This window comes from Cynara cardunculus (assembly GCF_001531365.2).
Source record: "Cynara cardunculus var. scolymus isolate 2C chromosome LG 4, CcrdV1, whole genome shotgun sequence".
Taxonomy (NCBI): Eukaryota; Viridiplantae; Streptophyta; class Magnoliopsida; order Asterales; family Asteraceae; genus Cynara; species Cynara cardunculus.
In genome coordinates, this window is record NC_037531.1 from 9979237 (window position 1) to 9991362 (window position 12126).

A 12126-nucleotide genomic window follows, 5' to 3' on the forward strand; every position below is an offset into this window, starting at 1 on the left:
CCATAAGGACCAATCATGTAATTTACTAAAATTATTTTTGTATTATTACGTCATTATCCGACGTCATTTTTATTTCGTAGCTAAAATCGATTTCACGGTCAACATTACATGGATAAAAACGGTTGACCAGTCATGAGCAGCGCGTGGCGGTTACTATGACGGTAAGAACCCCATGGCCACCCCATCCCACGCGCACCTATCTGTATTCAAAAACAGATGAACATCCAGCATTCACCTTTCCCAAAATCAATTTCCCCCTTTTCTTTTTTTTTTCCCCTCAAGAGCGGGAACCCTAATTTCACTTTTCAAATTTCAAATCCCAGATCTCTCTTCCTCTCGCGTATCTTCTTACACTATCTATGATCTAATCTATGCTTATTCCACTGTTACCGTTGAATTAATTGTAACAACACTTCATCTCCAACTCAGGTACTGTTTCTGCTTTATTATTTGACTTAATGTATCGTAAACTACGTGGTTTTTGTGTTTTGCTATTTGATTTGACGAATTTTGGTTGTGTTTCTTTTGGTCCTTGGAGGATTATAGTTGTTTTTGGTTGGTTACTGATTTGGGGATATTATTTTTACAGAGATGGATTATCGTAGTATGAAAAGGAGAGAGCTTCAAGCTCTATCCAAGGCACATAATATTCCTGCGAATTCTGCCAACTCCGTTTTGGCTGATAAGCTTTCTGAACTTCTCAACGTAATTCTTTTTTCATGCTTTATAGTTGTACTCACTGACATGATGTTCTCTCGGTTACCATAATAAGAGCCACACTTGAATTTTAGTACTAAATGTGATTTATAACTTCATTTTTTGTGCTGAAGTGACTGAAAAATTGATGACTACATCGAACTTTGAAACATACGCACACACATATATAGGGGCTCTTTGTACTAGTCTATTCTCATTGCTCAAAAGTTTGCTTCTTCTGGAACCAGTTCTAGAAATAGAAATTTGTAGTTGGTAATTGGTAAATTGAGAAAAAAGCTGATAATTGTGTTATAGAAAGCAGATTGAACATAATAAATAACGATTGTGATGCCTTTATAGAATACATGGAGAATAGTTACATATCTTGATACACCAACATGCTGGGGTCTTACAGATTGAATGGTCTATATGCTTGGTATAAGGGAAGTTGGTGCAACTGGATAAAATAATTAAAATTTTGTGTACATGTGTCTATGCATGCTTATACCTTGTTTACCAACAGTTTGTCATTTTGTTTTAGACCTTAAACGTCATGTAATAGTGAAGAGGGACAATATTTTTGAAACAGCTAATCATTCCCTTATTATGCTCTACAATATTAAATTCAGGAAAAGCAGAAACCAACATCACGACAACGAACTTGTATGAAGAGCGTGGTTGAAACCACAGATGTGAGTGAACCTGCAGTGTCAAGAAGGCAAACAAAGAAAGTTAGGTTTAGTCCAAATAATGACTTGGTTGAGTATGAACTACGATCTGGCAAAAAAAAGAAGGATATGGTTACAGAGACAGAACATAGGAGGAAATCTGTGGCTAAATCAGTTGTAGATAATATTAATACTGTTGATGGCAGCGTACAAATTCCGGTTAGGCTTACTAGGTCTAGGGTGCAAGGAAAGGATGATTCCATTCCAATTTATGAAAAGAAGCAAGGTAAAAGAACAGTAAAAGTTGTCAGAAAGGAAACTGATGCAGTTAAAGAACTTGAAGGTCATCTTGGTAAAGTTACGAGGTCGAAGGTGCACACATTAGGGAAAGGTGGTGGTGTTCAACTTGATGAAAATAAGCAAAACAAAGGGGCAGTTAAAGATGTTGAAAAGGCCGGTGAGTCAGTTGACAGAACTGAGGTTGGTCGTGTTAGAGTTACAAGGTCGAAGGCACAAATCTTGATGGAGGATGGTGTTGGTCCTAATTTAAATCCGCAAGTTAAGAAAAAGAGTGGCCGAGGAGTGGTAAATGATGTGGACAATGTTGAGCCTTCTAAGGAGGTTATGGATGTCCCGGTTAGAGTTACGAGGTCTAGAGGAAAAACATTAACGGATGATGTTGCAAACATGGTTGCTGTTACCCAAGCTGAGAAGAAAATAACTAGAAGGGAAACAAAGGTTTCTGATCCGAGTAATAATTTGAGCAATGTTGCTTCAGAAAATAACCAAGAACTTCCTAGGAGGAAATCGTCGAGGGGTAGAGGGGTAGAGATTGCTACTGAAGATGTAAGTGAGAAATTGGGGCATGGGAAGCGTAAGAAGAGAAGTGAAGAAAGCACTGCTGAAGTTTCTGAAAGTCAACATCACGCTGACAAGGAATCAAAGAGAAACAAGGCGAAGGTTGAAGATTTTACACTCTTGAATCCGAGTGTCAGTAAAGTGGAAATGGTTGTTGAGAGGAAAGTTACAAGGTCCAAGGCTCTTTTGGCGATGAAATCTTCTGAAGGGAATAATAAAAGCATAGCCAAGAACAAGGTTGAGGTTCAAAGGGAATCTACGATGGCTCAACAGCTTGAGGAACCACTAGAGCATGCAGGTAGGAAAAATGTAAACAGAAGAAAATCTGTCATGCAGCCTGAAAATACTGAAGTGGTTCTCCATCTTGAAGAATATATGAATCGTCCGGCTAGAAAGGACACCAGGCGAAAATCTGCCATGCAAAAAGTGAAGGGAAAGGGAATTTACAAACCTTTGGTTGAAAAGAAGGAAGTGGTAAAAGAAATTAAGATGGTTGAATCACCTAATATTGGAACTCGTAAAACTGCTGGAAAAAGGAAGTCAAAAGAGCAATCTGGCAACCTTTCCGTGCTTGATGAAGGTTTAGAAGATGAAGAAAATGTTACTGGATCAGGAAAAGATGCTACTGAAAATGAAATTAAAGCTGTAGCTAGCGTTACCAGGAGTCATCAATCTAAAAAACAGAGAGGAAACCCTGTTATTGAAGATCAGAACATTGAGACTGTGTGTGTTTCTCCTGTTGATGAATCTCCAAGACGTCCTACACGTAGTGCTAGTAAAAGTGAAGGAAAATCAGTTCCGTATTCATTCCAAAACTTTGTTGCGGGAAAACAGCAGGATAGTAGTGTGACAACACCTGCATTAAGAATGGATAATCAGGGAGCTGTCGAAAGTGAATTTATTGAAGGACACCGAAGTGCGAGCCGAACAATTATAAGTGGTGCAATAATTAAAGATAATAGTTCTAAAAGGAGAGCAAAGTTGAGTGAATCGAAGCCAAGTGATTCGGAGGAGCTTGCTGAAAAATTCAGTACAGAGGGGGCATCAGTTTCAAAGTCGGAGAACCTTGAACTTGATGAAAAAGTTACCGAGATTGCGCGCACACCTGCCATTGAAGAATCTATTAGGCGGCTTACACGGAGTGCAATCAGAAGTGAGAGAAATGCTGCCGCCAATACAACACCAGGGAGAATGACACGCAGTGGAATCAAACATAGAGAAAACGCAGGAAGCAGGCTGTTTGAAATGGTTGATAAAGAGAAGCAGCAAAGCCAGTCAGCTCATCAAAGACAACCTCTTGCTGATGCCCGGATGTTCTCACCTGAAGTTACAGGAGTCGGGGCCCATCCTGATGTGACCAACAGCAGAGTTAATAAGAACAGCAATCTCAGAAAGAAAAAATCCCCTCTAATCATTCAGAAAACGGTACATGCTGACACCATGGGTGTTCCATCTGAAATATCTAAAGAAGCCGAGGATCAGATATTAGAACACTCGGTTGATTTGTCAGTTACAGAATCTGTGAGGTTGCCAACCAAAGTCGCGGAGGAGGATAGGGCTTCTATGAGAGAAGCTGCCATTGTCATGGAAAATGTAAGTTTGGTATCTGCAGAGGATGCTTCTGGAAGAGCTCCTGGGGAAGTTATGGAAGTTGCAGGTGCTGATATTGAAAAATCTCGTGTACAGTTTACATGCAGTGCTGCTAAAAATGAGACAAGTGCAACACCCTATTTGACTGAAAATTTGCTTAGTGGAATGCAGCAAAGCTCTGTGGACCTGCCAAATATTGAAGATGAAACTGGGATAAATTTATCTGATATTAAAGGGACACCTTTCTCGACGGCTGAAGTTGCAGAGACCATGCCTGATGTACATGATCAGAATGAGGAGGTTTATGTGAAATCTGCAACATTTAGTGAAGCTCAAGTTCAGGTAGCCGTAGATTTAGAGAAATCAGTCGTGAAGTCTGCAAGACCAGAGTCATACGTAGAGGAAATGGAATTGACCACAAAGAGGCTGCAAACTGATGTGATGGTTGAGGAACCAGCGGTTTCTATTCCGAGTGTTGATATTTCACCTGGAGTCATCACCAAGGGAAACAATGATGATGCCGACAATAACTCTGATTCCATATCTTGTGAGGCCGGTCCGTCTGCTGTTTGCCATGCGTCTTTCAAAGAGTCATATGATAAGAGTAAGTTAGCTTTTGTTGAATTATTACCTGTCTAAAGCGAGTGATTTGAGTATGATTTTATGTTCTAACTTGCAGGAAAATCGAAAGAGATGGAAGCTCTGCTGGAGCCATCAATGATTGAAGACGACAAGCAATTTATTGCAGATAATGGATCTTATGCTCAGATTGAGAAGGGATCTAAGCAGGATGTGGTAGCCTTCAATGACCCACTTCAGAATCCTTCTGCCGGCAAACAGGAAGTTGCTGATAATGATGCACACAATGATGATGATGATGATGATGAGGGGGCTAATGCTCGGAAGCAATCGATGGATGAGTCTGTTTCTGAGGATAACAGGGTTGATGGTAGCATTGACATGCTTCCGAGTTCTGACATGGGCAGTAGATGTGTTGCAGGCCGAGTGGAGGCACAAGTGATGGATTCTTTGTGGGAGCAATCAACCAACAAGTATGCCAGTCAGACTCCAGCAGAGAAAGTGTATGATACTGAAGCTAATGGAGATGATCCTCTTCAGAAATCAACTGGCGATGATGTGCTTCAGGGTCTTCCCATGGATGAAAATGATATTAAAGATGGCATGGTTGCTACTCAGGACAGTTTAGCTGAAAATGATGTTAAAGATGACATGGTTGCTACTCAGGACAATTTAGCTGAACAAAGTGAGCTGTCAATTGGCAAAAATACTACTTATGTTACAGATGATAAAGTTGATAATGTAAAGGAGCTTAAATCTGAAGTAATGCCATCTGCCAGTAATGATGTATTCCAGATCCCTATTTTGAACAACTCTGATGGCGAAGATGGCATGGTTAATGCTACTAAGGCGTGTGAAACTGATTTAATCCCTTCAACTGCCGGCAATATACTTGAAGATACTGTGCTGAGTAGTGGTAATGGTGAGGGCGTTAATGCTAATAAGGAACATGAATCTAACTCAAAGCTGTCAACTGACAATGATGATGACTTTAACATGACTATGGAGGTTGAACCCATTTCAGAGCCATCTACTACCAATGACATACTTGAGACTCCTATCTCAGGAAATGGTATCGATGATGAGTGTGATAATCCTAATAATGCTCTTAAATCCAATCTGAAGCCATCAACTGGTTATGATCTGTTTGGCACTGCTGTGATGAGCAAGGATGATGAGGAAGATGACGGTATTTATGTGCCTAATGAGCTTGAACCTGGTTTAGGGCCTTCAAACATCAGGAACTCTCTGGAGATTCCTGTATCAGGTAATGGTGTTGATAGTGAGTGTGTTGTAGATGAAAAAACTGATGGGCAGAACGGAGAATCTGAACCGGAACCATCAACAATCGATGATAATCCTGCCATGGATGAACATGATGTTGGAGATGATGAACCAGAGCTTACCCAAAATGAAAATATGCCTGTGGAGCTTGAAGTTTTAATCAGGTCTTCTGACAAAGAAGCAGAGCCAGTGTTGAATGTTGCTGTTGATGAAGTTCAATGTGATATTGTTGATGTATGTGCTTCAGTTGAACGATCTGATTCATCACCACAAACTCCTGCTACAAATGGAAATGGCATTACGGACTTGGTTGTAGACATCAATAAGGATGCTGTCTCTAAAACTTTGGGTGATATTGGTACGTTATTTGGATGTTTTTCATAGCAATCTGTCTCTTGGAAATGCTAAAAACATACCCATATGTTTTTTTTTTCATTGTGCAGATTGGCTCGAGAATTCAACAGGAGTCATTGACACCAAAAACGATACCAGTTTTTGTGGGAGTGAGCAGAAATCAAAAGAAAGTGAAAGCATTTCTCCTGGTATGAACAATGAACAGGGAACAGAAGAGGCTGAAATGATGATACAGAATGATCATGTGTCAGGTGATAGAAATGCTTTGGATAGTGACAAATTCAAGGAAGATTGTTCAAATCATGGTGTAGATGAAGAAAATATAGGAACTCCCGAGAAGCCAACCAGAGATGAAACCTCACCAATCGTATATACACAAGAAAAACGTGCGACTATTAAAAAATTTCTAGTGTTCTTTATGGGTTCAGTTTTTATCGTTTTTTACTTGGTTATTTGTTTAATTTTATCCTCAGCTAATGTTGATAAATTGGGTTCAGATCGATTTACCGAAGATATTGGAGTTCATAGAGGTCCAATTACAGAAGATAAGGAAGAATGTGAGACTATTTAATATTTTGTATAATTTGGTTAACCTTACCTTTTTATATTATTGTTCATTTACTTTTTGTGATCCAGGTTCAGTTGATGATACAGTTTCAGATCCACCTACTTTCTTCAAGGACGATGATATAAACATGCAAGGTAGTTTCATATTCTCTCTGTCTTGTAGTATGGTTCATGATTTTGTAGCAAATGAATTGAGTACTTTTGCAGAAGAAACTCAAGAAGCAAGTACTTGTGTGGATTTGGGGAATCATAGTTTTGGAATAGATGAATATCAGAAACCAGATTCAGCAAATGAATGTGATGATGCACTGGCTGAAATCATGAAAGGTGGATTCTGTGGACTAATTTCTTGTTTCATTATCTATACACACACACTAAAATCCTTAAAAATTGTTGATCAATAGATGACCGAGTTTCATATCTCCAAACTTCTGCTAGAGCAAGTTCTTCCATGGAAAAAGGTTTTAGTCCTGCAGCTGAATTGGCCAATTCAGTAACGGATTTGGAAAAAGCTTCTAGAAATACGGCTGATGGAGGATTCAATCAAGATACTGAAGAATTTCTCAACTGGTCTGGTGAGTTTAATATTTGTTGTTCTCACATTGGTTGGAAATTGACCATCAAACTTGTTTGTGTGTGTGTATATATATAGGGAGCTTCAGGGGGAAATCCTAAAAAAATTAAAAATTGAGGAACACCATGGTAACCATAACCATTCATCTGGATGGTATGTACATGTACATACAAGTAATTGAAGTTGTTTCTTGGTTTGTATGCACATGTGCATACGGGACAAATTTGCTTAAAAATTACTTGTATATGTACATATCGTCTAAATGAATGGTTACTAGGGTGTTTCTCATTTTTTTGCTGACCACATATATACACAGGGAGGGAGAAAAATTCCTCTTTTTATAAGGGGTCCTTAGGGTGCTTTTGGTATGCAGACATGACAGAACTGGAAGGGGAGAGTGCGGTAGGCAGGTGAAAGAAATTGAAGATTTAACTGTTTTATTTTGACATGAGTAGTTTAATAATTTACCAATCTTGTCCGTCTTATTGATTTTTGTTCTACCAATTTTGGTCAAAGAAAACGAAATAACTTTTTTTACCTACTCAGCCCTATCATTTTCCAGTCTTATGTCGCACCAAACATGGCACAACTTCTTTTTGTCAATTGCCGCATGCCATATGAGCCCTTAGAGAGTGAATGAAAGGGGTTCCACATATTCTCATAATTGTGTCTCCATTTTTCATCATCTAGTTTTTGCTTTACCAAGATGATAAATCTGTTCTACAAACAAAATCCGATGGTTTTTTTTCCCTCGAGTGCAGATTCGTCCCTGAAAGCATTATTTACAACACCAACCACCAATATAACCAGTAATGTAAAACACGATGAGGAGGATGCAGTCCGTTTTACTTTCTCTGATGATAGGTCTTGTGACGATATTGAGATAGCGGGACGCAGAGCTCATGATTTTGATCATCAATGGGAGAGTGAACCGTTTGATGGCGAGTTCATTACCGATTCATCATTTGGTTTGATTTTTTGAACACTTGTGGACTAATTATTCAATTTTTTTTATCATTGTGTAGACAAAACACAAGACCCTGCAACACAGAGTCCAGAATATGGAGTTTCAAACTTTGAAGAATTTTCTCATAAATATTTTGTTGATGGTTCAAGTGACATGTCTATGGAGAAGGAGAAGAAAGATAAGCCCAGCTGAATGGCTCAGAAACAGGCCACATCATTTAGCTTAAAAAGGTACATCATACATCCTTTCCTTTTCCATTGTCTTTAAAAATTATTGACTTTGGTAAAGAGAAGAGCAAATCTTTTTTTTTAATTAACCTGAATATCCAACCCGTTATGCGAGCCAACTAATCCTAGGGGGACCACCTGCTTTGCAGATAGCCCGGAGTTACCGCATTTGAATCTCCGTGGCTACAAGGGGATTTTTATTCCTACTTGGATTTGAACTTGGGACCTCTTGGTATTTTTGACCTTTGGAGCCAAGCTCAAACCAATCATGCACCACCCTTGTGGTTGCAAATCTTTATTTTTGATATGATATCTTGAAACATTTAGGTATCTAGTTTACCATAGTCTAATTGTTTGAGATATCACATCTAAGGTACCAAAATGGAAGTTCTGGATTTATGTTAGGAATCAAATCAAAGTATGTTGCATTTTCATGCAATTTGTCCAACTAATATTTTAGCACTCGAATTTTCACTATCTACTTAGAATAGCATTCATTTACTTGTGCTAAATTTTAGCACATTGGTTGGAGATGGCTGATCACGTATGTTGCAAAATTTTGATTATAAAGTATTCTCTGCCAGATAACAACGTTGCTTTCGCGATCAATGCGTTATTATTCTAACGAGCGACGTGAATGAAGAGACCGATGGGTTAAATGGTTGCGTGCGTGCGTGCATACCAACGTTGTCAAGTAATAAACATGTCATAGTTTGTTTAGATGAATTAGATAGGGGAGGATTTGAGAGTAGTCAAGCTATTTTTGTATTTTCGACTACTTTTGTAATTACTTGTTATCTTTACTTATTTGTGGTTTGTGTTGGAGTTGGTGTTCTTTTAAATGTTTCGTTGAAATTTTTTGGATTCGGTTCCTCTAAACAAAATAATTTACATGTATAGTTGCTATGGTTTCATTTTTATTGTAGATTGGATTCCATGTCTTGGTAACATTACTTTCATCAAGTCAAGGACATTTTTGTCTTTTTACTAATTTTTTTTTTCTTTTAAAAAAGTAGAAGTATATCATATAATATACATAACAGACATAAATACAAACTCAAAACCTTACAGACCGACTCGTCGGCTGCCTCGTTTCATCTTCTTCGATCTCCGTCCCCCTCATCCCTCCCAGTACATCACTGCCCTTCCCTTCTCTCCCCCACTCCAACAATCTCACTTTCAACCTGTGTTCTGTAGATCCCCTCCATCGTCACCATATTCAAGTTTCTCTTACCACTATTGAACTCGGACCCCCTCCATTGAACCCAAATCGAATCCAAACCCCCTTCATCGAACCCAGATTTAACTTTTACTATCTTATGTAGATCCCCTCAGATCCATTGAACCCAGATCGAACTCGGATCAAGGGGATTTTTATTCCTCAAGGACAATATTATATTATCCCTCACTTAACAAAGTAAAAAAAGGTTAGTGGAGTTAAATTAATTCGTTTAAGGACTCAATCCAAAATTTACAAGGATGAAATATGTAATTTACTAATCCCATGACGACTATCTGTTTTGCGGGTAGTTTGAAGTCACCACATTTGAATCTTCGTGGTCACAAGAGGATTTTTATTCCTCATTGGATTTGAACCTTGACCTCTAGACATTTTCTTTAAAACGGAGAATGTATGAGAGATTGTAAGTTTATTAAAAAGAGAGGAAAATAGTCTTTTTATTATTTTAACTAATAAGAGTTACTCTGGAATTAAATGTTCAATAGAAAGAAATACTCTCTCTGTTTTAAACTAAACGTCTATAATGCAAAAGGTATGTAATGATCATTACAATTTTTAATTAACGAAAAGATGTTTTTACTCTTAGGGGGCGTTTACCAAACGCTTACTCGAGTAAGTAAACACCAAGTCACATTACCTTACCGGATAAATATGGTAAGGACCAAGAATCTTACCCGGTAAGAGCGAGAGACCAAGAGTCTTACCCGATAAGTGAGGGCGACGACTCTTACCATGGTAAGCGCTTACAGGGTAAAATTATTGCATACGATACCGTTTTGATGAACTAAAATCTTACCCGTTAAGTAAATGATAATGTTAAAGTTTACAGGTAAACCGAATAACTGTTTGGTAAACGGCCCCCTTAGTGGGAGATATTCTTTTTCGTCTCATAATTAAGGGATGAATTGGGAAAGTAATATTTTATTAAATATAATCAATATATTAATAATATAAATTAATGTTGTACTTTTTAACACGAAGAAGTTGATGGAGTTTAATGTAATCATTTTTGGAGATTTTAATTTTTGATTCTTCATTTTGAATTTTTTTTAGAATATTTGTTAAAAATGCACTAACCTTAACAGATATATAATCAAGAAAAAATTACAAGAATATAAATTTTAACCTATGTTGTTTGATGCAGTTAAGAAAATAACTGCAAATTTACTTAAATACTACTACAGAGAGTATTTTAGAAGTGCTAACACGATAACCAAAAAACACTTCCATGATAGTAATGCATACATGTTGGTGATTTTAGTGAAATCATCGGTTCATTTTAAGGTAATTGGATTCACGAGAGAATAATGGTGTCAGGAGCTAGAAAGTTTGAAGTGCACACTCGCGTAAGGTAACTGGAACCCGGAAACGTTGGATGGCTTTGTATAGTCAGTTTCAAAGTGGTAGATCGCAGTACATGGGCTGTGTGTTTTTGGTCATCAAAAGAGCACGGGTTGTGCTTGGAAACAGAAGGTTGTGCAAGTGTTGTGTGCTTTTTTCATATGAAGCACGAGCTGTGCGTTTATCGTCAATGTGTTATCAGCTGATCGGTATAACATCAACTGATAGGCATATCAGTTGATGGTTTTGCGACTGACGGGGTCCTCAATCGATGACTTCAGCTGATGGTTTTGCTTATGATATATTATTAGCCAATGGATTTTGCTACTGATGGGGTCATCATCTCATGGTCTTCCCATTGATAAGTTATCAGTTGATGGTTTTCATCAATTTTATAACTCATCTGTTTTGTAACTGTTCACTCCTTATTTTCAACAATCAATTCCATTTAATATGAACTATTCTTCAAGTTCAAAAGGAAAGGTTTCTGCCAAAATCGGGACTGAAAATTTGAGATTATCCTCGACTGGAATTTCGTGATACTCAGATAGATTAAGTTAAAATATCATTTAAGGAAAGCAAAGTCTCAGATAATCTCAAGTTGTTATCCAAATTTATTCGGTCTTTGTTTTCTCACAATGTTTTGGAATTCCTCCAACAATAATTACTTGAAAATAAACTCATGGGTCTTAAAATGGATATAAGAAAGAAAAACAAGATATAGATGGGACAGGTATCGCACTCCCTGTTCCACGATGTACTGGTTATATATATATATATATATATATATATATATATATATAGAGAGAGAGAGAGAGAGAGAGAGGAGCGATCAATTGCAAACCACCCTCATTTGTGAAAACCTTACAAACCAATCTCATCAATCTATTTTCTTGATCAATGGTCAAGATTAAATATGTTTATATTAAGAAATAAAAAAGAAAATAAAAATAAGAATAAAAGTTTAATTTTTAATTAAAAAAGGGCAAAATTGTCAAAATTTTAATTTATATGATTTTGTAAACGAGGTAACAAGATCGTGGATATCCTAACATTAATGAAACAAAATCATTGTTTTAAAATCTCTATATATCATTTTATCATTACAAAGATTTTAACAAAAAATGTTAGAATAATCTGATAAATTATATGTTTGATAAAAATTATCTTCATTTTATGAC

The 12126-nt window shown here is 37.3% G+C and overlaps 1 protein-coding gene across 3 annotated transcripts; it reads left to right on the forward strand.

Annotated features, from left to right (window-relative positions):
- Positions 1-264: 264 nt before the first annotated feature.
- Positions 265-9243, forward strand: LOC112511162. Of its 3 annotated transcripts, XM_025116644.1 has the most exons (12): positions 265-429; positions 590-705; positions 1326-4416; positions 4492-6033; positions 6119-6415; positions 6527-6586; positions 6666-6731; positions 6804-6923; positions 7001-7171; positions 7932-8111; positions 8196-8367; positions 8949-9243. In XM_025116644.1, exons 2-11 carry the CDS (start codon positions 592-594, stop codon positions 8327-8329), a joined length of 5775 nt encoding a protein of 1924 aa, XP_024972412.1. In that variant the 5' UTR covers positions 265-429; positions 590-591; the 3' UTR covers positions 8330-8367; positions 8949-9243. The 3 variants fall into 3 exon arrangements, with proteins under 3 accessions (XP_024972412.1, XP_024972413.1, XP_024972414.1); XM_025116645.1 differs by lacking the exons at positions 8196-8367; positions 8949-9243 and having other exon boundaries at positions 8035-8111; XM_025116646.1 differs by lacking the exons at positions 7932-8111; positions 8196-8367; positions 8949-9243 and adding an exon at positions 7249-7288.
- The last annotated feature ends 2883 nt before the right edge of the window (positions 9244-12126 follow it).